Here is a 25,395-nt window from a genome sequence, read left to right as displayed (position 1 = left end):
TTAACCTAGAATGGGACAAACTCCCACCAGGGGTTTTGTGTAGGTGTTTTCTGGGAAGAGGGGTTGTAATAAGAAAATGAAAATCAGGAAGACAGTCACCTCCATAAAATTTATGCACTTGATTTAAAATTAGGACTTGTATCCTTTCTTTGAAGAACTTGGCTTTTCTTAGAGCATGAAATAGTTTCTATAAAGACATTTTCTGGTTTACTACCTAACCTTTTTATTTTACCTGGGAGTGGTTTAAGTTCATATGGAGCACTATAAATACGAGGCTCAAGGGTACTAATAACTCTTTCCCATGGAATTTTTCTATGTATCAAACACTGTAGTTCATTTCTATTTTCCATTTAAGGAATACATACAGAACTTTGATGCTCTGGAAACAAACCATTCATCAAAAAGTTTTCTTATAGTTGACATAAATGTTTTAATGTAGCCTGAAAGCAAAAGTGAGGCAACATGATGCTAAAGAGATTTAGGCCCAGTCTAAATCACTAATTAGCCATATAACCTGGGGGAAGTATCTACTGGCATGGGAGTTCATGTGTAACATGAGTGAGTGGATGGGATTATCTGAAGCTCAGTCTGGCTCTTAAACTTTGAGTCTATAATCCAGTTCTACTGTAAGTTAAAATAAAATTGCATACATAAATTTAAAAATAGAGATTCATTCTTCACATGTTCTTACTTAAAACCCATCATATTGGCGTTTAAGCATACACCTCTTTCTTTTTTTGAGACGCGTCTCACTCTGTTGCCCAGGCTGGAGTGCAGTGTACTCCACTCACTGCAACCTCTGCCCCGCAGGTTCAGGCAATTCTGCCTCAGCCTCCTGAGTAGCTGGGACTACAGGTGTGTGCCACCATGCCTGGCTAATTTTTTGTATTTTTAGTAGAGGCGGGGTTTCGCCATGTTGGCCAGGCTGGTCTTGAACTCCTTGACCTCAGGTGATCCACCTGCCTTGGCCTCCCAAAGTGCTGGGATTACAGACTTGAGCCACTGTGCCTGGCCCTCGAATTTTAAAAAACATTTTTCACAATATTATTTGGGCAAGCAAGATATTCTATAATCCCAAGAATAGGTCAAACTTTTCTTAAACAATTGAATTTTTAATGCAAAGAAATGCTGTCATTCTGAGTGACAGGTACACAGGTAATATTATTATTCTCTGACTTTTCTACATGCTGACTCTAAAATTAATAATTCAAAATCTTAAAAGCTTTAAGGTTTTAGCCTTCTTCATGGCTGACACTACGATCTGAAGCCCTACTAATGCCTTCTTGAAGTTTTCTGTTTCAATATGCCTCATTTCTTTCACATCAACTCTTCTGATAATTACCCCAACTATCCCTCCCCACAGTTTCCAGTATTTAATAAAGGCTTTCAGAAAACTGTCTATACATGAATCTATCTCTTTATTAATAATCCCTTTGCTTCATAAGAAGGCAAAAAATTATATACACCAACTGGTCTCCGTTAGGGCCAAATCAAAGTACAGTCATGCACCATGTGATGATATTTTAGTCAATAACTGCATATACAACTATGGTCCCTAAGATTATAGCATTGTATTCTTACTATACCTTTTCTATGTTTAGAAATGTTTAGATACACAAACACCATCATGTTACGATTGAGTACAGTATTCAGTATGCTGACATGGTGTACAGGTTTGTTGCCTAGGAGTAATAGGTATACCATATAGCCTAGGTGTATAGGAGGCTATACCATTTAGATTTGCGGAAGTACACTCTATAATGTTTGCAATACAACAAAATTGCCTAATGACACATCTTCATACATATCCCCATCATTAAGCAGTGCACAACCACAGTAGGGCCACAAGAAAAGTCTGCAACTAGATATAAAAAACCCATTGGAATCCTCTCAAAACTTTATTAAGAGCTCATGATCAGATGGCCACTGTTCTTTGCCAGTTGTATTTTCAGCATTATAGTCCATAGCCTGCTGTATTGCAGAGAGCTTTTTCTTTCAGATTCGAAAGTCCATCAAGTGCCCTCAAGACCAAGGTGGCATAATAGCTATTGTAATAACTAAATGAATATGGACAAGCACTGAGGCTTGATTTCCATTTGAAAGAATTAAGTTTCATTGGAAGGTAGAAGCAGAATTTGTAACCTCATCTTTCTGTGGTGATAGCATTTTTTGATAGTGAGCAATCTCGTAGGCCTACATAGTAAGGATGGAAGAGTGGGCTGATATCAGAATAGACATGAACTAGGAGAGCAGCAGTGAGAATGGGGGTTAGGGGTGTGACAAAGACAGAATCAAGACATTTTGGAGGGTATATTCTTAAATATAATATCAAGGACCCAGGGCTTTATTTATGGAGGTGGTAAGATACATAATTATTTAAAAGGTAGTACTGCATAGTGGCCAAGCATGGTGGCTCATACCTGTAATCCTAGCACTTTGTGAGGCCGAGGTGGGCAGATCACTTTGAGGCCAGGAGTTTGACAGCAGCCTGGGCAACATGGTGAAACCCCACCTCTGCTAAAAATACAAAAAAATTTAGCTGGGCATGGTGGTGCATGCCTATAATCCTGGCTACTCACGGGAATTGCTTGAGCCCAGAAGGCGAAGGTTGCAGTGAGCCCAGATCGCACCACTGCACTCCAGCCCGACAGAATGAGACTCTTGTCTCAAAAAAAAGGTAGTACTGCATAGTGTCAGACAAGCCCAGGTACAGGCCAAGTGTCTGCCATGTACAAGCTATATAGACCTGAACAAGTTAGTTGCCTTCTTTAAGCTTCACTTTTTCCCCCTGTAAACGAAACTAATACCACCTACTTCCTAGAATTGTCATATGAAATAACAGATTATGTATATGAAATACTTGGAACAGGATCTAGCATGTACATGGTTACTAAAGGTGGCTATTATTATTTTCTTTTTCCGTTTTTTTTGAGACAGTCCTGCTCTTGTTGCCCAGGCTGGAGTGCAATGGCATGATCTCAGCTCACTGCAACCTCCGCCTCCTGGGTTTAAGTGATTCTCCTGCCTCAGCCTCCTGAGTAGCTGGGATTATACGCGCGCACCACTACACCCAGCTACTTTTTTTGTATTTTTAGTAGAGACGGGGTTTCACCATGTTGGTCAGGCTGGTCTCGAACTCCTGACCTTAGGTCATCTGCCTGCCTTGGCTTCCCAAAGTGCTGGGATTCCAGGCGTGAACCACCGCGGCTGGCCTGCTATTATTATTTTCTAGCACCAAGAAACCATCTCAACAATTCAGGCTGTATTAGGATGTGCCCACTAAACTTTAAAACTGTAGTTTTAATAGAAACTTAATGCCAAATTCCCCAGGAGGGGAATTATGACTAAAATACTTTAAAAATGTGCTAACCTGTGTGGCCACCATTAGCTTATGGGACTGAGGATAGAATTGTGAAGAAAAGAAAAAAGAGTTATGATGTGATTTAGACTGTAACAGCAGCTTCGGAGGCCGGGTGTGATGGCTCACACCTGTAATCACAGCACTTTGGGAGGCCAAGGGGGGCAGATCTCCTGAGTTCAGGAGTTTGAGACCAGCCTGGCCAAAATAGTGAAACCCCATCTCTACTAAAAATATAAAAATTAGCTGTGCGTGGTGGCACATGTCTGTGGTCCCAGCTACTAGGGAGGCTGAGGCAGGGGAATTGCTTGAATCCAGGAAGCAGAGGTTGCAGTGAGCTGAGATCACGCCACTGCACTCCAGCCTGGGCGACAGGATGAGACTCCATCTCAAAAAAAGCAGCTTAAGAAAGCCAGGTTAAAAGGCTCTGGGCAAAATCAGAAGAAACTACAACTTAGGGAATTTTTGTGTGTACAGAGTAATCACTCTCTCTGTATATGTCAATATATATCTCAACTTTAATTAATTAACTAATTAATTAATTAAGAGACGGAGTCTCGCTCTGTCACCGGGCTGGAGTGCAGTGGAACGATCACGGCTCACTGCAAGCTCTGCCTCCCAGGTTCAAGCAATTCTCCTGCCTCAGCCTCCTGAGTAGCTGGGACTACAGGCACGTGCCACCATGCCCAGTTAATTTTTGTGTTTTTAGTAGAGATGGGGTTTCACCATGTTGGCCAAGATGTTCTTGATCTCTTGACCTTGTGACGTGCCTGCGCTGGCCTCCCAAAGTGCTGGGATTACAGGCATGAGTCATTACGCCCAGCCAACTTCGTTTATTTATTATGGGTTGATTGACTGATAGACAGGGTCTCACTCTATCACCCAGCCTGGAGTGCAGTGGCATGATCACGGTTCACTGCAGCCTCAACCTCCCAAGCTCAAGTGATCTTCTCACCTCAGCCTCCTGAATAGCTGGGACTACAGGTGCGCACCACCATGCCTGGATAAATTTTTTTTAAATTTTTTATTTGTAGAGACAGGGGTCTCACTTTGTTGACCAGGCTGGTCTCAAACTCCTAGGCTCAATCCTCCCACCTGGGCATTCCAAAGTGCCAGGATTACAGGCATAAACTACCATGCCCAGCTTTAATATATTCATATTTAAACAAATATATGAAGACTGTTCCATGTTCAAGTGCTGTAGTACACAAAGCGTGGATCACACAGCTGGTAAATATTGGCGATTCTAAAATTTATATGGAAATGAAAATAACCAAGAATAACCAAGATAATCCTGAAGAGTAACAACAAAGCTAGGGCACTTACTATCAGAGTTCAAGATTTTGATAAAGACCCATAAGCATATGGTCAAAGAAAACAATCCAGTATAATGGGAACTACACATTTCAATAAATGGTGCTAGGTCAACTGGGTATCACACTGGAAAACAAAGAATTCTCACCTCTACCACGCCATCATATACAAAAATCAAACGAATTAAACATGAAATGTAAAACCATAAAAACTAGAGAAAACAATGTCTTTAAGACATTGGGACAGGCAGATTTCTTAAGTAGAATGTAAAAACACTAACTGTATAAGGCAAAGATCCATAAATTGGACTCTTAAATTAAGAACCTCTGTTCATCACAGACATCATTTAAAAAGTGAAAAGGCAAGTCACAGTTTAGGAGAAATATATGCAATACATACATCAGACAAATAACCTGTATCCAGAATTTATAAAGAACTCTTATAAATCTTTAAGAAAAATACATAAAACCCAATAAAAAAAAGGGCAAATGCGTTGAACAAGAACTTCACATCCAAATGGCCAATCAACATAAAAAAATGCTCAATTTTAATAGTGTTCAGAGAAATATGAATGAAAAACAATGTGACAACAATGTGAATACACTTAAAGCTAATAAACTGTATACTTAAAAATAGTAAGATGGTAAATTTTATATTATTATTATTTTTTAAATTGCAATTTTAAAAGAAGTAATTCCAGCACTTTGGGAGGCTGAGGCAAGAGGACTGCCTGAGGCCAGGAGCTCGAGGTTACAGTGAGCTATGATTGCGTCGACGCACTCCAGACTGGGTGACAGAGTGAAGCCATGCCTCTAAAATAAAAATTTAAAACAAAATCCAAAATGTCATACATAATACTACTACGTATCACCAGAATGCTACAATGAAAAAGGTAGACAACACCAAGTGTTGGTTGGTGAGAAAAAGGAATGATGGAACTTTTATTCACTGCTGTATAAAAATTGGTGCTAGTTTGGAAATTCCAATTCCTCTGCTGGTTAATATACCCATTCAAATACACTCATTGTATATATTCAGGAAAATATATGTAAAATAATTTTTTGTAGTTATGAAAATCTGAAAGAAACCCAATGTTCACTTATAGTAAAATGGATAAATTATGGCATATATGTATAATGAAATATTACATATCAATAACAAATTATAACTATACATATATAACAATATAAATGACTCTCAAAAACAGTGAAATAATTCAGACAGTAAAAAAAAAATACTATATGGTTCCATTTATATGAGGCTCAAAACCAGGCAGAACTAATGTATGGTGTTAGAAGTGAGGATAATGTTTACCCTTGAAAGGGTAGTGACTTAAAGAGGGTAGTAGTGGGCTCCGGTAATGGTCTTTTTATTTCTCTTTTCCTATTAAAATCTGGGTGGATGTGAACTTAATCTGGAATTTTTAAAAAATAAAAATAAAATCTGATGGTAATCACACAGGTATGTTCACTTCGTGAAAATTCACTATGATTATATTCATAGAAAGGGCAATAAGGATGAACACAGTTCTGTTTGGCTATAGATAGACTGTCCTAGCCCTTATTTTCAGATATAAGGGAAACAGGGACTTCTAATAAAAAAGATTTAAATTTTTGCCACAGAAGAGCCTGAGACTATATCTTCACTTGCAAACCTATGGCCACATACAGACAATTGTTCCCATATGCCACCACTCTGAACAAGGTTAGAGCTCCCTCTAGCACTTTTAACTAAGGAAACACCACAGGCCCTTACAGAGCTGACACAGTTTGGTGCTGCCCACGGTTAAATGCAATACGGTGATTTTTATTTTTAATTTGCTTTAATTGTTGCTATGATATGAATAATTAATAGGCTGCCTATGCCAGTTTTGCAAAGTTCACAGCACAGAAAGCCAGGAGAGAAATATCTACTTAGAAAGGAGGCTTAAAAATGGTTATAACTGCTATAATATTAGATAATTCAGAATATTTATTCATGGTTTGTGGCAACATTATGTTCCACCAACAAAGCAACATGCTACCAAACACTTCCTACTAAAAAATCTTTCTGGTCTCATTTATTTTTCTCTTCATGGCTGTATAACCACTGTACCTGTAGTATTGTCTAAGAGCAAAGTAGGTCAGTATTAGGAGAACCCTGCTCTTTGGTGGAGGAAAATAGAAAGTTTTGACTGTAAACACTTAACCTAGCTCCATCCATTCCAAAACAAGTATTTATTAGCATTAAATAACCCCCTGGATGACAGAGACCTTTTTCAACGTAAAGCCTGTGTTCTCTTCCTATGCTTGTAAACTCCCTTTACCACTGACACTTTAAAACATTGAAAATTATGATGATATCACTGCCTCCACACAACAATGTCTATTTCACATTTGAATATTATCAGAAAGTATAATTTAGATGTGATGTTGTAATCCTCTGCAATCCAGACAGAATTTGAGCAGGTGTTAAAAGTTCAATAATTATACTACACACAACTATTCTGGGAATGCAGCCAGAAATACAAGGGGCTTCATTTTTCATGGTTGGATTTCAAATCTTTCTCATCCTGAAAGAAACATGGCTTTTCTATATTCTTGTTAAAATCAATACGTGTATAAAACCAGCTAATTAATAAGTTCCTTGAATCAAGGAGGGAAAATGAGAGAAAGAAAAAGAAGAAAATGCAGAGTCACCTAAAAAGTAAATTCATTTTAGGGAAGATAATTATGTCTTGCTCAATATTCTGCATTCTCAAAATTAAGAAAATATTTTTTGAGTTATAATATAGCAAACATTTCCTATCAACTTATTTAAAGCATATGGATCCCTCAAAAAGTACGTCTATAAAGTCAGCTTTAGCAATTTCCTAGAGAAATGGTTGCCATTTTGTTTTTTAGCATATGAAATGAAGATTAATATAAATCAGTATGACTTCCTCTCTTGTACTCTGGTTATGGACAAGCACTCTTCTGCCAAAGACAGTATACCTCTGACACCAGTCCTGGATCTTTCCTGCATGTGCAACAAAGCCAAGATGCCAATTTACCACCTTAGTTTGGTTTTGCATTATGTCTGCTGGTCACATTAACCTGACCACATTCATTCTAAGAGCAGCTCAAACTAGGGGTGAAATGTTGTCTGAAAACAGTTATTCATTAACCCGCTGATAGCCTCAATCAAGAGCTGTGTTTTTCCTAAGACAGTATTCACTACAGCTCCTCTTTCAATTCACCAAGTGAGTATCTGGTGGGAGCTGTACATCATCAACTAGAACAAGAACGACAGGGCTAAATTAACATGACAGAAAAGCTATTTGATGCTGCCCCTTGGTTTCTCCACTTCACTCTCTTTTGTGGCATCCAAAGGCTTCAGAACCCTGGCATTAATTAAGCCACAGTTTTATTACACACAATCAAAGCTTGAAAAGAAAAGCCTAACAGACAGTAAGAGATTACAAGGTTCAATTAACAGTTTTACTTTTTTGTGGCTGCTAATTGAGGCATTTTTAATTTTTATCATCTCATATGGAATGCTAGAAAGGAAAATACTATAAGTGCAAGAGAAGAACAACAAACCTAAGATGTATTACTCTATCATGATTTTATATAACCAATTTGCATACTTCTGCGATTTCCAAATCCTGGCTAGTTGTTACTAAATTGTTAACATTCAATAGACACCACAGAGAATGTTTTAGATAATCCCCCCATTTGCTACATCTACCCTAATTTCTATGTATTAAAATTCACAAACACAGTGGCTTGAAAGCACAAGGCCATGGGGCCAGATGGTCTGGGTTCAAATTCCAGTTCTGCAACACACAGTATGACCTTGGGCAAATTACTTAATCTGAATTCTACTTCATTTGTGTGTAAACACAATGAGACTATTGTGATGATTTCAGTGAAAATGTATATGCCTAGTACATCATAAACATTCAATAAATACCTGTAATGGTGCAAAAAGGCTGTCAGATTTGATGACAAAATCTTTGGATTTTAGTACTTTTTAAAAATTTTTCACTTTTTTTTGTTTGAAGTCATTCACATTCAAATACATTTTGAGAATCTACCCGTGCAAGTGAAAATAAATCCTATACAAACTCTATAATAAGACCATTTAGCTTTGGATACAATTAGTCTTTTATAAATAACCTTTACTACACATTTTCTATTGAAGGAAAGCAGGGAGTAACTAACAATTGAAACCTCCAACTTCAGAAGTTTCAAGGGCACTAAATAATACTAGTAATTTGCAATCAACAGCAACCTAAACTGCTGACTAAAAAATCAGTTTTATAAAATCTCACTTAGTACTTACCTTTATTGCATGTTATAATGTTATAATGTTGAGACAGTAGCTCCTCTAGTGTCCCAGGCTAGATGTATTCAAGTTTATATTAATTAGTACCTAAACCTTTGAAAAGCATACCATATCCACAAAACTATCACTGCAAATGGAATCTGCTATAATCTGGACACTCGTGGTATCTATACTCCATCTTTCATAAGAAAAACAATTAAAAATAGCTGTATTTTATGAATTCAATACATTTCAGAAACTACCTTGTCTCCTTATTATCTAAATAAAGGGTTAAAGAAAACGCCTTCAATCTATCAATTTTAAAGTCCAAAATGACACTATATTAATACTACAAAAATAAATATGGAGCTAGATTCATGGAAACAGATTTTTTAAAAAATCAGTAGAAAGTTCCGTAATTAAAATGTCAGATTTGTAAATACTATAATCACAAGAATAAGAGAAAAATATACAAACTGAAAATGAACGTCACACATAGATGTAAATAAAAGCACTCTTTAGGTTGCCCATTAATCCACAAGTGGCATATTCATCTTATTTACAGTATTATACCCCCTGCCATGATATTCCATTACAGAGTCACGCTACAGACTCCATAGTTAACACTGTAGGAACCATTTCTTTTTAAACATGGTTTTCTCTCTATATTTCCCTTTTGGCTTGCTCCCACATTGAAAAAAACCAAACAAACCCAAAACTGTATAATTAAATTTCTTATGCTCTTAGATATTCCTAGAAAATGTGGATTAAATTAGAGAACTGATGTTTGAGGTATAAAACATAAATTTATGTTTATTCTTCTAGAAATATTTTGCTGTTCCTGTTTGTCATGGTCTTAGTGCTCCATGTTGAGAAAGTGCTTCTTACATACTTTATGAGTCTCTGTGAAAAATTTATGCCACCCTTAACTGTCAAGCATTTCTAACCTTTCCATTAGAGAATATCCAGGGAGTTAAAAAAAAAAAAAACACAACTACACATACACACAAAATAGTAATATTGGTGTTTGTCCGCTTTGTTTTCATTTGCTTTAAAAAAAACCTATTTCTTCTAATCACTCATCCCTGTCCCAAGCCTTTTCTCTGAGACAGAGGATTTCAAGGTCCAGCTACATTCTCATGACCTCATCATGTCTTCACAATCACCGAACCATCTAGAAGCATGAATCAAAATATAAAAATATTTACTGAAGTGTAATCAGACAGACCTGAAGCCTTAAGAGACTTTTTTTTTTTTTTTTTTTTTTTGAGATGGTGTCTTACTCTGTCATCCAGGCTGGAGTGCAGTGGCGCGATCTTGGCTCACTGCAACCTCCGCCTCCTGGGTTCAAGCAATTCTCCTGCCTCAGCCTCCTGAGCAGCTGGGCTTATAGGCGCCTGCCACCACACCCAGCTAATTTTTTTGTAGTTTTAGTAGAAACCAGGTTTCAGCACATTGGCCAGGCTGGTCTTGAACTCCTGACCTCAGGTGTTCCTCCCACCTCAGCCTCCCAAAGTACTGGGATTACAAGTGTGAGCCAAACCAGGCCAAGGGACGCATTTTTAATTGACAAAATTAATAACCAAGTTTAAGTGGGAAAAACAAATGTGTTGGTATGAAAGGACTGCCAGTGCATGCTTACACTACAAATTGTGACACAGACAACAGGATAAAATCTGTATTCCAAAACAACTTCTAAAACAATTACTAAAGTAAGTCACCACCCTGAACCAGTTGTCTAATATTATCTCAGTCATTTTATATACAGAATAATGTAATATGGAGTCAAGAAGTCATCTTAGATCCTTGAAAGATCTGTATACTATGTTAATAAGGCAGATGACTATTTAAGTTACATGGAATTACTGACTAGGTAACCCAGAAAAGAGAGTTTTTTTTTTTTTTTTGAGACAGAGTCTTGCTCCTTCACCCAGGCTGGAGTACAGTGGCGCAATCTTGGCCCACTGCAACCTCTGCCTCCCAGGTTCAAGTGATTCTCCCCACCTCAGCCTCCTGAGTAGCTGGGACAACAGATGCAGCCACCACATCCACCTAATTTATGTATTTTTAGTAGAGACAGAGTTTCATCATGTTGGCCAGGCTGGCCTTGAACTCCTGACCTCAAGTGATCCGCCCACCTAGGCCTCCCAAAGTGCTGGGATTACAGGTGTGAGGCACCACACCCAGCCGAAAAGAGATAGTAAGTTTTCTGAAAACACTACTTCTCTCAGTTCAGCCTGAACAAGATATTTATACAAGCAGCAAGAGGTAGGAAGAGGAGGAAGATGAGAAAATAACATTTGCTAGATGTCAAAGTGCTATAGAAATGAAATGGAGAAAAGCTATACAATGCGATGGGGGAAGTATCCTGGTAGGAGAGGTGCAGAGGCCTCCAAATACTACCTGAAAGGCAATCTAGTGAGTAAGAACTCTGAAGTCAGATCTTAGTTCAAAACTTGACTCTATCATTTAAAGATGTGAAAATCTGGAAAAGGTTTAACTTATCTAAGCTTCTCGTTCCTCGTTTGTAAAGTGGGATCCAGTCCATCTCACCAGGTTCACATGAGAATCCAAATAAGTAACACATAGCTAGCACTATATAGTGCCTGAACACTGGGGCTGAATACATTTTAATGTATTCTCTCTCCTCCTCAAACTTCTGAGTAGTATAAAACTGAAAAGGAAGGAAGGAAGAAAGGAAGGAAGGGAGGGAGGGAGGGAGTGAGGGAGGGAAGAAGGGAGGGAGGAAGGGAAGGAAAAGATCTTCCATCTTGAAGATACATGAAAAGAAAATGGACTTTTTCGATCTTTATATGGAAACACACCCTGAAAAAAAAATGGGGGTGGGAGAGAAAACTTAGAATTATGATAATCTTTATAATAGATACAACTGGTCCCATGCATAAGAACTTTAATTAAGGGTGTATTGGGTAAGTGCCAAAGGACTAGACTAATGAAAATTTCTCCAAGGTGAACTTAATTGGAATTAGTAGACTTTAAGGAGACTTGTTAACTTTAGCTCTATTAGGAAATTAAAAGGGAGTTTCTTGGCCATTCAGCCAGTTGGACGTTTTTGGGATTACAGTATAAACAAAAAAAGATGCCTTCAAAAACAGGACGTCTATTTTAATGCTAATCTTAAGAAACAAATCTTTTAACAATGGGAACAAATCCCGGCAGAAACACTAGTCAGATGAAACTTTCCTTTTAGGAAAAAGGAAAAAATACAATTTTATTTTCATAGAAACTTGGTATAGAGTAGAAGAGTCATTTAAATTCATAGCTCATTTCCCTCATAAGCTGAAGTCACGACGCAAGAATAAAATTTTGCATGTATGGTTCCTGAGCTCATGGGTAGTAAAAGGTTCAAAAGGAAGGCTCAGGTTTCACAAGCTTTGTAAGCGATCTTTTTATATCACATGACTAAGAACATATTTATTCATGGATAGCTTATGAACCTAGGCTTTGGAAACTGTCAAACAAGAGAGGAGAATATTTACACCCATAAAAAGCCACAAAAATCCATACAAGTATTAAGAATAAAAATCTCTCTTTCAGATTAAGGAATGCAGAAAAGGATCTGCAAAATAATAACAAGTGGACTTTAAATATTAATATGCACAGTAGCATCAGACTATTAAAGAGTTATCTGGGTTGCTTTTATTCTTGATTCTGGGAAAGAAAAAAAAAAGAGTTGTCTGGGGGGAGTCCTAGATACTATTTGGTATTACACCACTGATTCTAAAATATTGGTACATACAAGTCTAAATGAATGTTTTCAGGAAAAGCTCACTATCAGTCAAAATAAAACATGACAAAAAATCAGATTTCTGTTCTAACAGAATCCTAAGTTTTTTCAGGGAAGAGGGTAGGGAGATGGTACTAGAGGGAAGTGAGGTACTTTTGTACAATGAGTTTTACGTAGAGGCATAATATTAGAGACTTAAGTTTCTGTAAATGCAGTATCTTAGCACTGAAAGCCTAGAGAGTCATACCTATTATGATACATATAATCTACATTAGTTATAAATATTGTGAAAAAAAGTCCTATGAGAAAAGATCACCTCATACCTAACCTAAATATTTCACACTAACTTTAGGCTCTTTCCTACCAATTCTGTACCCAGGTGGGTACCTGGTAACCAGCTTTTGCATATTAGTACTTCAAATAAATGCCTAATTATTAGTATCAAGAAAAAAATATTTTGTGTATCTTTAGAAGATACTTGAATTCATTTACATAGCCTATAACATATTACTTGCTTTTATAGTAAGCCACTAAGTCTAATATATAAAGACTAACACGCTGCAAATCATGATGGCCTCATATACTTTCCCAAAATTAAAGCCTTCCAAAAAAGGTCTAGGAAACAGAAGCTGATTTGGCTCAGAAAATTTTGCTCATTTATGTCTTCTATAGCCTTATACCATTTGATTAACAGGTTACAATTTTAGTATATCTGAGCTTTGAATGGATGAATCAGCCTTTAGTCTCAGTTAATGCCTAGATTTTCTCCTTCTTCCTCCTATAAACACCTTACTTGATTGATATTCAGTTCTCAATTACATAAATTGAAATAACACAGCCCAACACTGAGAAGTCAATAGCACAGGTAATAGAAAAACAAAATGGCAAATTTCTAATAAACAGAATCAGGAAAGGAATATAATTTAAATATGACATAGCTGGCTGCCTGGATTTTGCTCCTCTTTTAAATAACCCAAAGTGACAGAAATGCTCCAAACCAGAAAACTCTCATGTTACTTGCAAGGAAAACTCTAAATTGGAGTGATGAGGAGAGAGGAGGCTGACAAGGCAGAACTTTAAAAAATGTAATTCCTCTGGTTACCTGATTTTTAGAAAAATCAAGCTTAAAACCCAGAGTACAATGCCAAAGAAAGTATGCTGGTAATCAAAATCAAATGACTCCTGATAGAATTACAGTCTATAGATTATTAATATATCAACCATATTTGTGGCATTACTTTGGAAAGTAGGCAGTATTTCTTAAGCCTGCAACCAGCTCTAGAATGGAAAGATAATGCCTGTACACAGCAAGAAAAAAAGTAACATAAAACACAGATTTTTTTTGCTTTCCTTTTCAGAAACTGAGCCTGGCATTGTGCAGCTGTGGTGCTGCCTTCATCATTCCCTCTGTTTCCACTCTTGCTAATTAAAAGGTTGATCACAGAACACTGTTCTTCTCATTAATTTCAGTGTTCCGATTGGGTAGGATCCCTGCTTACCCCACCTGATCTTTTCACACTGTTGAAGTTAATGTGACAGGAGTCCAAAGATGGATTACCTGCTGCCATATTGCCCATCGCCTCCAATCAGGAGCTATCTGTGTAAACTGATTGTTCTAATTTGCTCTCATTATTTTTACAATATCAGGAGAAAATAACGCACACAGCTCACTGTCAAAGCCATGAAAATCAGCCATTAGTTAAACCCAGACACTGAGTGGCTTTATTAGAGGCACTGCAGTTTATTGATGTAGCTCCAGTCAAAGAAGGCTGCATTTGTTTCAGCAGAAGGAAATGTTTAAGACTGCAAGTAAGTATTTATTGTGGTAATACCCACAGCAACAGGATATTCTGAAAAATCCTGTTCTTCATATAGTTGGTTTTGACACAAATTATACAGCAATGAAGAAATGGGTTGGCATAAGAAAGTAGGTAACATTTAATAAACATTGAGTAGCATGAAAATCTATTAACTCAAATCCATAAGCACGCTTCACCTCCTATACCTTATATAATAAGAAACCCTATTCTGTGACTACAAATGCTAATCAATTAATAAGGGTGATTTTATTTTGTCCCATATAACAACAAATATTTTTTCCAAAACAGAAATTTTATTACTTAGGAATCAAAATTATTTCTATAATGATCACACAAGTATAAATTTAAATACTATGTTCTTATAAAATGTAATGTTTCAATAAGATTGATTACTAGTCCTAGTATCATAGATATTCACAATATGTTTCAGAATGAGAAAATAAGCAGTGCAGCTAAGCAAACAAGCTGAGATTTAAACCCTTCAGTAAGTGACAGTTTCTTAAAGCAGAAGTCAGAACACCACAGAAAGGTCTGATATTCAGTGAGATAATATCTTTAAAAGATTTGTCCTGGTCATAAAGAATATATATTTCATGTTGTAAAGAAAATGCTAACTCTAGAAGAAAACAGATTTTAACTTGGCATTTCTAGGCTTGTCTTGAGTATGACCATTTTATAAAAATGTTAGCTAAACCCTGCCTGAACAGCATTTTAGGGGGCTGGAGATGAAGGTATAAATAATAGAAACCGATGCCTTTTAAATAAAGGAATTTAACTAATTCACACACTCTTTTCCCCACCTCCCCTCTCTAGTATTAGGAGGAAACATGGCTTCCTCTTGTTTTCTTTCTACACTAAGATTCCTAGGTAATGTGACGGCAAGAGTATGCCCTTCTTGCTGTTCCCCTTTTAATGGCCACTTTTTTTTTTTTTCCCTGAGAAATGTGTGCCACGCTTTTCTCCTTAAAATTCCTGCACTAAAAGACTGCACCATACTGCACTCCGCAAAACGTGCTGATGGCGCCAATTACAAGCCCCCAGCCGAATGCTCCAGCCCCCACCATTCGGGCAGATTTATGCGGACTCTTGCCGACGTTATTACAAGTCAGAGTTTATTGGGAAATTGTTACATTATGCGGAGTGTCTAACAAATTGCTTATGCTGCTATAATTGGATTACAACAGCCGCTTGCTCCCACCGGTAAGATTAGGCAAGTAGGACTCCTGCCGATCTCTGAGCGTTAGCAGTAATTTTATTTGCCTTGCCTCTCTCTTTCCTAACAACATGCCTCTCTCCCTGCCAGCTGTCTGCTGAAAAGGCACAGGCTTGTTCCTTGGCCCTAACAATGCAATTACAGCCCCGCAGATCGCACTGTTTGTGCATTAAGTACAGAGCCAAAACGAGGCGAATTGATCGTTTGACTTTTGGAGAAGCCATGTGATCTCTCTGTGCGGGTGATCCGACATGCATCAGCAGGCAATACTGCAGTCAATTCTTGATGAAGAACTTTCTTCTTTCATCCCTCTTTCCCCTAACCTCTCCCTTTTCACTGAGGAAGACACTGACTGGGCTCATTTCATGCTAATCTAGATCAATCCACAAAGACAAGCTCGAGCCTATTAGCTCCCTGGCTAGATAGAAATATGAATAAGTTCTAGCATCTTGAAGTGCCTCAGTCAGATATATCAGTGGTTCCCAACAGCTGAACCGCTGCTATTTAAACAAAACAAAACAAAACAAAAAAAACCGTTCATAGAGTTCACTGAAGAAATTTACAGAAACACGGTAGTTCAAAAGAACTACCGAAAGTTTTAGATTTGTAAAATAAAACTGCCTTGGAATGGCTTTGTTATAAGCTGTCTATATTCTGTCTATATTCAAGGGCCATCCAGAATCAGCACTAAAACCTGGGTCCTGCCTTTCTCTGCAGATCTGCTCTGCTGGAAGATGCTGATGGCCAACGTGCCTAATCAATGCGGCTGGACTTCAGGCTTAAAAACAGCCAGTCTGATGCCCACTCGGGGCAAAGTTTTAAACACATTTTGTTGACAGCTTTCAGTTTCTTGTTTCTTTTTCTTGTATGTTTAACAATGAGTGCCGGTAGCAAGAAGACTGCACAAGCAATTACTCTTATTTTAGGGCATAATTCATAAAGATTCTGGGCTGGGGTCTGGACTTTTTTTTTTAAATCTCTTTTTGGTTGAAAATGGTTTAAATTTTACCAACTTTAACACAGACCAAGATTCCTGTTTACACTTTCCTCAACCAATGGCATATGCTACTTAGGGTTCCTGAAGCTGATTACACAACAAATGTGCAGTCAATCTGCTGATCCGTTTTGGTGCCCCATGTCTGTATTTTTCTTAAATGGCAGGCACATCTAGAAGAAAATGTATTCTTACATCCTTAATCTGACAAACACACAAACTCTTGTCTATAAGAGGGGTCCTGGCTTCTCTTATTAATGCAAAGTGAACTTGGAAAAGTCATTTAACTGTGTATATTTCTGTAACCCAATTAACACATTAAGCTCATATGAATATTAAGATTTTCAAAAAGAATATTACATCTGAAGTTCCTTCCTATCTTTTTGAAAGAGCAATAAGCCCAATGTGTAACACATTATACTCCACAGTTTTTCCAACCACATCAGCCTCAATGACATGGTTATATCTTAGTATGTTCTCTGTAAAGCTAATGTTTAGACCTGACAGAGGCACCTGTGTGAAGAACGGACCATATGACATGCTACTTGTGGAACAGTATCTTAAAGAAGCCTGTTAACATGTAGTTTAAAACTCAAAAGAAACTCTGAACAGCTGAAATGCCTTATAAATAGCACAGACCCAGAGGAAGTGCAAACGTCTGCATTGTGAATTGTAGATCTTAATTACCGACAATGGCTGGTACAGCAAGTAGCATGGAAAAAAAGTGAAACAGTTGCACTGTTCATGGTTGGCAATAATTCTTCAGGAAAATATTTACTATCAATCAGTTATGAGAAAAGGGACTCTGTGCTCGTAAAACAGCACGTTGCTTCTCATACCAGGACCATTTTGCTTCAGCATAATCTGAATTTAAACAGCTTGTTTCCTGCGGATATAATTTTGGAAATAAATAAAACAAGTCTTCTATCAAAATCTGGAGTGAGTGGAAAGGAACATCACATTTTTCTGTCTCAGTCAGTTTCAAACAGATTATTAGTCTCAAATAAAAAAACAGTGACAACAACCAATAACAACTAAAATACAGAACATCCACAAAGGGCTACTGAAGGGGTTTATTTCCCAAACATAAAGAGGAAAAACTTCTCTTATCTGGGCCAGGAATCTGGATAGATGTATTCAAACAATTCAATTTTAACTGCATGTATTTGTGTATCTGTGAGTGTGGGTAAGGGTAAATTAGGAAAAAAAACCTAAGACCAAAATTTGCAGTAATAGTTTAATAAAGCCAATAGCAAAATAACATAAAAAAGTAATGCTTTTCAGCCTTCCAGTGAGTTTTCTTTACCAATTAAAAAAAATCATGAAGGCTGACAATAAGCACAATGTGATTATGGATTTTAAAGACTAAGTTGACAGTTAATAATGACTGTCCATTTAAAGCTACAATAAACACAGAGCTCATCACGCTCCAAACACAAATCTCATGAAACACAGGGCCATAACCAGGAGAAAGAATTCTGAAAAAAAAACAAAAAGGTATCTCAATGCCTCCAAATATTACTTGGATTAAGTTATAGGGATAAAATAGACCCTCCTTCATTTTCAGTTTTTTTTTTGAGACTGAGTCTCACTCTGTCGCCCAGGCTGGAGTGCTGTGGCACGATCTCAGCTCACTGCAACCTCTGCCTCCCGGGTTCAAGTGATTCTCCTGCCTCAGCCTCCTGAGTAGCTGGGATTATAGGCATGTGCCACCACGCCCAGCTAATTTTTATACTTTTAGTAGAGACAGCGTTTCACCGTGTTGGTTGGGCTGGTCTTGAACTCCTGACCTCGTGATCCAACTGTCTCGGCCTCCCAAAGTACTGGGATTACAGGTGTGAGCCACTGCGCCCGGCCATTTTTAGTTTTAAATTTTTTCTTAGGCCTCTTTCTTCAAGTTAAAGACTAACAAGATTATTGCCAACTTAGGGTGGTTGTAATTTGTTTTACAGCTTTGTTTCTTGTATTCTACAGAGGACTAATCGGTACCCTTCGTATAGAGCTATCATAGGACTATGATATTTCTGGCAAAGAGTTACAATCAAGGTATTATAGGGGTCCAAACATAATACCATTGCTGCTTTTAGGGAAATAAATGGTATTAATATCTTCTCCAAAACTTACATGAACCATATTCAATAAATAATAAGGTTTTGGACTATAATTAGTATCTCTAGCCAAGCCAAAGTCACTCTTTGAACTAAAGGACAAAAATGGTTGATATCACAATATTATAGTTGTTCTCACATGGAAATGGTTACAGATTCAGGCCACAATGGAGTACAATCTGAATCAACAACAGACACTTGTACCAAGTTGAGAAAACACTGCAGCCATATCAATGCAGCAGATGAAACTATTCAGTTAAGGGCTAAAGGTGAAGAACAGGAAATAGGGACAAGCTTGCAGACCAACAAAAATAACGACAAGTCATTCCATTCAAAGGTCAAGCAATAGAGGCCAATAGAAACAGTTGGCCAGGTGCGGCGGCTCACGACTGTAATCCCATTGCTTTGGGAGGCTGAGGCAAGCGGATCACGATGTCAGGAGATCAAGACCATCCCGGCTAACGCGGTGAAACCCCGTCTCTACTAAAAATACAAAAAATTAGCCAGGCGTGGTGGCGGGCGCCTGTAGTCCCAGCTACTCAGGAGGCTGAGGCAGGAAAATGGGGTGAACCCGGGAGGCAGAGCTTGCAGTGAGCCGAGATCATGCCACTGCACTCCAACCTGGGTGACAGAGCAAGACTCCGTCTCAAAAAAAAAAAAAAAAAAAGAAACAAACAAACAAAAAAGAAACAGGGATCATGAGACACACAAAACACATGTAAATAAAAAAGAAAAAACTTGGCCAGGCACAGTGGCTCACACCTGTAATCCCAGCACTTTGGGAGGCTGAGGCAGGGAGATCACCTGAGGTCAGAAGCTCGAGACCAGCCTGGCCAACATGGCGAAACCCTGTCTCTACTAAAAAATATAAAAATTAGCTGGGTGTGGTGACACACTTCTGTAATCCCAGCCACTCGGGAGGCTAAGGCAGGATAATGGCTTGAACCCAGGAGGTGGAGGTTGTAGTGAGCCAAGATGGCACCACTACACTCCAGCCTGGGTGACAAAGTGAGACTCCATCTCACAAAAAAAAGGAAAACCTTTTTCAGTATTCTCATGCTATGGGTACCTCACTGGAGACTGTTGCAAGACAGAAAATTTTTCAGCTATGTGTTTTTATTTGACATTGACCAACTGATTATTTGGCTCAAATCTGAAGCAATGAACCAGAAGACAGGATGTGGGCCAATAAAAGGAACCAGTGATTTAACTGGGTTCCAATAGGAAATGATAGACATCATTATTAAATTAGATTATTTAAGAGGATGATGAAAGGATATAGGTGTCAGAATAATGTTAAAATAAGCAACAATGCAATGAGAAGGTCACCACCTGGGAGCAAGTGAAACACACTGATGAGCAGCAATGAGCAAACTTACTTTCTCACTCAAGACCCAAAAGCATGGAAGAAATTAAATAATTGTGCTAGATGGCAGAAGATTTTTAACCATGTACCAATAAAGCAGAGGGTGGGAGAAAAAAACAATAAAAAAAAAACTCCACATCATATAGACACACACCAACCTATTTAGATTAGAGATCCTGGCTTACAAAGTATGGAGAAAACAAAAGGAACAGATGCTCACTTGGCCAGCTCTCAGTGAAACTCATTAAAATCGTCACCCTGTCCTTGGATTGGTGCTCATGCTAAAATTTTACCTTATTTAGCCAGAAGTCACCCACTTGTGATGAAACTAAGAGCAGCATGGCCAAAAAAAAAAAAAAGAAAAAAAAGAAAAAAAGAATATTTTTAAAGGCCCAAATAACTGTGTATCCCTGTTTCCAAGCACAAAAGCAGGATATAAAGTAGACTTGGGCTGGGTGCAGTGGCTCACGCTTGTAATCCCAACTCTTTGGCAGGCCTAGTGGGGAGGATTACTCGAGGCCAGGAGTTCGAGACCAGCCTAGGCAATACAGCGACACCTCATCTCTACAAAACAAAACAACTCTAAAAAACCAAAAACCAAAAATTAGCTGGGTGTGGTGGCATGCACTCATGTTCTCAGCTACTCGGGAGGCTGAGGCAGGAAGATCAGGGCTTGAGCCCAGGAGGTAAAGGCTGCATTGAGCTAGGATTAGTGCCATTGCACTCTACCCTGGGCGACAGAGCAAGACCCTGTCTCTAAAAATAAAATAAAACAAAACAAAATAAAATAGGGTCAATTAGCACTTGTTAGTTGTGACTAAATGACTGAAAAAATAAATATGTAATTTATAATTACATTTTGTAGCAAAATATTAACATATTTGGATTTGAGACATTTAACTGATGAACTCTACCTTTTTAAACTGTAATTTTAAATAAATTCTGATATTTCTTATATGTATGATTTCGATGGTTATATTTTGTGTGATACATTTCCAGTTGATAGAGCAGGCCCAGAGACTACTGCATGTTTTAAGGAAAAATAAACAAAAACTCTGCTTTTGCTATGGTCTGAACGTTTGTGTTCTCCAAAATTCATGAAGGCAGACCCCTTGTAAATGGGATTAGTGCCCTTAAAAAAAAGAGACCTCGGATATCTAGCTAGTCTCTTCTATCACGTGAGGATGCAGTGAGAAGGCACCATCTATGAGGCAGAGAGCAAGCCCTCACCAGACACTGAATCTGCTAGTGCTCTCATCTTGGACTTCTCAGCCCCTATAAGAAAAAGATTAGTTTTGTTTATAAGCCACCCAGCTTACAGTATTTTTGTTATAGCAGCTCACATGGACTAAGACAACTGTCATTAGATTTTTGTAGCAAAGGATAGCAATGACATGACACCAGTCCTAAGCTCTAATAATAACAGTAAGAAACTGAGGGCCTGGATCTATAATAAAATAGGTTAAACTAAAATAGTTCAAGTTGGGAATGTTGTAACAGTAGCAAATCTATGAATAGATATAAAGGCAATATTTTTGCAGATAATTCAAGTAAAAGAAACAAAGCCCATACTTAATAGTACTTACTCCTAAAATGTCTGACACTTGAATTTTAGTCAAAATTCCTCAGTAATTACAGATATTTGGAAAATGTGAGTTATGATAGATATAAAAAGCATCAGATCTCTAATATTTAAGATTAATTTTACATCTGGGCTATAGAGATGACATATATACATGACAAAGAGGTAGCCCATACACATGACTAAACATACTTGTCCATGTGGATCAAGATCATCAAAAGCAGTATTTCTAACATTAGCCACTCAATAAATAATAATAGTGATATAATAATTGGGTTGTCTATAGCATATTTCACAGTCCTTGCAATGAGGTGATGTACTCTATACATAACTGCATTTAAAAACCATAAACTTATCAAAACAATTGTACATTATCTTATACAAATCCTACTGATATGTGATAATCTACAACTAGTGTCAAGAAACAAATGTGAATCAGTCTAAAGAGTGACCAGAATTCATAAGCAAAACATTCTGTTGCAATTAAGAGGTGGAGAATCTAACTTGCAATCTGTTCTAGATAAAATGATGCCTGTTTGTATTTTTTTCTTAACTATATAATCCTGTAATAATCCTTAAGCAATACTGAGTAAAGATGCCTACAGATATGGCACCGTTATGGTGTCGTATAATATACATTGATGAGCAATATTACTTACTTTGGCCACACAATTCTCAGTCTTCATAGCAGTGCTTGCTAAACATACTGTTTCTTGGTTTAAGCAGAGTCTGGCACAGCTGTTGTATGTCTGTAAAGAGAATTTGTTGGAAACAGGTTTTTAAAATATTGAAATACTGCCATATCCTGTTTTCAAATTCTGCTCTATTTCTCAAGTCAAAACACAAATAGATTTTATCTATAAATTAAGACTTATGGGAACTGAGAGGTAAGTTAGAAAACGAGGAGGGCAAAGATAGAGGCTACAAAAGCCACTGATATGCCCATGAACAAGTATGTAAGCAGCAGTGGCTTCATTGTATTAATGATTAATGGAAGCTGGGGGTACTGATTATGTAGCATTTTAAAATGCAAATTGGAAGAGCTTAGTTCTGTTTAAAACAGCAGTTACCGTTCTGAGAAAAGATTTATTTTTGTTGTTTTTCCTTCTAAACTTTCAAAACCATCAAGATCTGAAAGTAGTTAGAGGGCATGTTTCTTTTTTTTTTTCCCCCCAGATGGAGTCTTGCTCTGTCCCCCAGGCTGGGGTGCAGCGGCGTGATCTCGGCTCACTGCAACCTCCGCCTCTGGGGTTCAAGCGATTCTCCTGCCTCAGCCTCCCACAGACGACATGTTTCTTTCTCTTTTTTTCTTTTCTTTTTTTTCTTTTTTGAGATAGGGTCTTACTCTGTCACCCTAGCTGGAAGTACAGTGGTGAGATCTTGGCTCTCTGCAATCTATGCCTCTGGGACTCAAGTGATCCTCCAGAGTAGGTGGGGGACTACAGGGGCATGCTACCACGCCCAGCTAATTTTTTGTATTTTTTGTAGAGATGGGGTTTTGCCATGTTGCCTAAACTGGTCTTGAACTCCTGAGCTCAAGTGATCCTCCTGCCTCAGCCTTCTAATGTGCTGGGATTACAGGGACGAGCCATTGTGCTCAGCTGACATGTTTCTTATTCAGAACAATAAATGAAAAAATTTTGCTTCTTTTCCTCCTCCTCCTCCTCCTCTTTTTCTTCTTCTTCTTCTCCTTCTCCTTCTCCTTATTCTTCCTCTCCTTCTCCTTCTTGTTCTCCTCCTCCTCCTCCTCCCCCTCCTCCTCTCACTCTCCTACCCAGGCTGGAGTGCAGTGGTGCAATCATGGCCCACTGCAGCCTCCACTTCCTGAGCCCAAGCAATCCTCCTGCCTCAGCCTCCTGAGTAGTGGGGACCACAGGCACAAGCCACCATGCTCAGCTTAGTTGTTTGTTTTCATGTCCCGCATTAGAAAGCGAGCTCTGCCCTCTCCCTCTCCCTCTCCCTCTCCCTCTTCCCTCTTCCCTCTCCCCTCTCCCCTCTCCCCTCTCCCCTCTTTCCACGGTCTCCCTCTGATGCCGAGCCGAAGCTGGACGGTACTGCTGCCATCTCAGCTCACTGCAACCTCCCTGCCTGATTCTCCTGCCTCAGCCTGCCGAGTGCCTGCGATTGCAGGCGCGCGCCGCCCCGCCTGACTGGTTTTCGTATTTTTTTGGTGGAGACGGGGTTTCGCTGTGTTGGCTGGGCTGGTCTCCAGCTCCTAACCACGAGTGATCTGCCAGCCTCGGCCTCCCGAGGTGCCGGGATTGCAGACAGAGTCTGGTTAACTCAGTGCTCAATGGTGCCCAGGCTGGAGTGCAGTGGCGTGATCTCGGCCCGCTACAACCACCTCCCAGCCGCCTGCCTTGGCCTCCCAAAGTGCCGAGATTGCAGCCTCTGCCCGGCTGCCGCCCCGTCTGGGAAGTGAGGAGCGTCTCCGCCTGGCCGCCCATCGTCCGGGATGTGAGGAGCCCCTCTGCCTGGCTGCCCAGTCTGGAAAGTGAGGAGCGTCTCTGCCCGGCCGCCATCCCATCTAGGAAACATGGAGCGCCTCTTCCCGGCCGCCATCACATCTGGGAAGTGAGGAGCCTCTCTGCCCGGCCGCCCATCGTCTGAGATGTGGGGAGCACCTCTGCCCTGCCGCCCAGTCCGGGATGTGAGGAGTGTCTCTGCCCGGCCGCCCCGTCTGAGAAGTGAGGAGACCCTCTGCCTGGCAACCGCCCCGTCTGAGAAGTGAGGAGCCCCTCCGCCCGGCAGCCGCCCCGCCCGAGAAGTGAGGAGCCCCTCCGCCCAGCAGCCACCCCGTCTGGGAAGTGAGGAGCGTCTCCGCCCGGCAGCCACCTCGTCCGGGAGGGAGGTGGGGGGGCCAGCCCCCCACCCGGCCAGCCACCCCGTCCGGGAGGGAGGTGGAGGGATCAGCCCCCCGCCCGGCCAGCCACCCTGTCCGGGAGGTGAGGGGCGCCTCTGCCCGGCCACCCCTACTGGGAAGTGAGGAGCCCCTCAGCCCAGCCAGCCGCCCTGTCTGGGAGGGAGGTGGGGGGGTTAGCCCACCGCCCAGCCTGCCGCCCTGTCCGGGAGGGAGGTGGGGGGTCGGCCCCCCGCCTGGCCAGCCGCCCTGTCCGGGAGGGAGGTGGGGGGGTCAGCCCACCGCCCAGCCTGCCGCCCTGTCCGGGAGGGAGGTGGGGGTTCGGCCCCCCGCCTGGCCAGCCGCCCCACCCGGGAGGTGAGGGGCGCCTCTGCCCGGCCGCCCCTACTGGGAAGTGAGGAGCCCCTCTGCCCGGCCAGCCGCCCCGACCAGGAGGGAGGTGGGGGGGGTCAGCCCCCTGCCCGGCCAGCCGCCCCGTCCGGGAGGTGAGGGGCACCTCTGCCCGGCCGCCCCTACTGGGAAGTGAGGAGCCCCTCTGCCCGGCCACCACCCCGGCTTGGAGGTGTACCCAACAGCTCATTGAGAACGGGTCATGATGACAATGGCGGTTTTGTGGAATGGAAAGGGGGGAAAGGTGGGGAAAAGATTGAGAAATCGGATGGTTGCCGTGTCTGTGTAGAAAGAGGTAGACATGGGAGACTTTTCATTTTGTTCTGTACTAAGAAAAAATTCTTCTGCCTTGGGA

At 40.0% G+C, this 25,395-nt stretch overlaps 1 protein-coding gene across 10 annotated transcripts in view; it reads right to left on the bottom strand.

Annotated features, from left to right (window-relative positions):
• Positions 1–25,395, bottom strand: part of BTRC (beta-transducin repeat containing E3 ubiquitin protein ligase) — a 204,891-nt gene that overhangs the window by 54,848 nt on the left and 124,648 nt on the right. For all 10 annotated transcript variants that reach the window (XM_019035292.4, XM_019035294.4, XM_063709765.1 and 7 more), the window contains one exon: positions 22,450–22,539. In XM_019035292.4, the coding sequence (XP_018890837.1) occupies positions 22,450–22,539 (90 nt within the window). The remainder of the gene's footprint in view (positions 1–22,449; positions 22,540–25,395) is intronic.

Source organism: Gorilla gorilla, chromosome 8 (assembly GCF_029281585.2).
Source record: "Gorilla gorilla gorilla isolate KB3781 chromosome 8, NHGRI_mGorGor1-v2.1_pri, whole genome shotgun sequence".
In the NCBI taxonomy this organism is placed as follows: Eukaryota; Metazoa; Chordata; class Mammalia; order Primates; family Hominidae; genus Gorilla; species Gorilla gorilla.
Note: the sequence above shows the minus strand (reverse complement) of the source record. Positions and strands in the feature narration are given on the sequence as shown.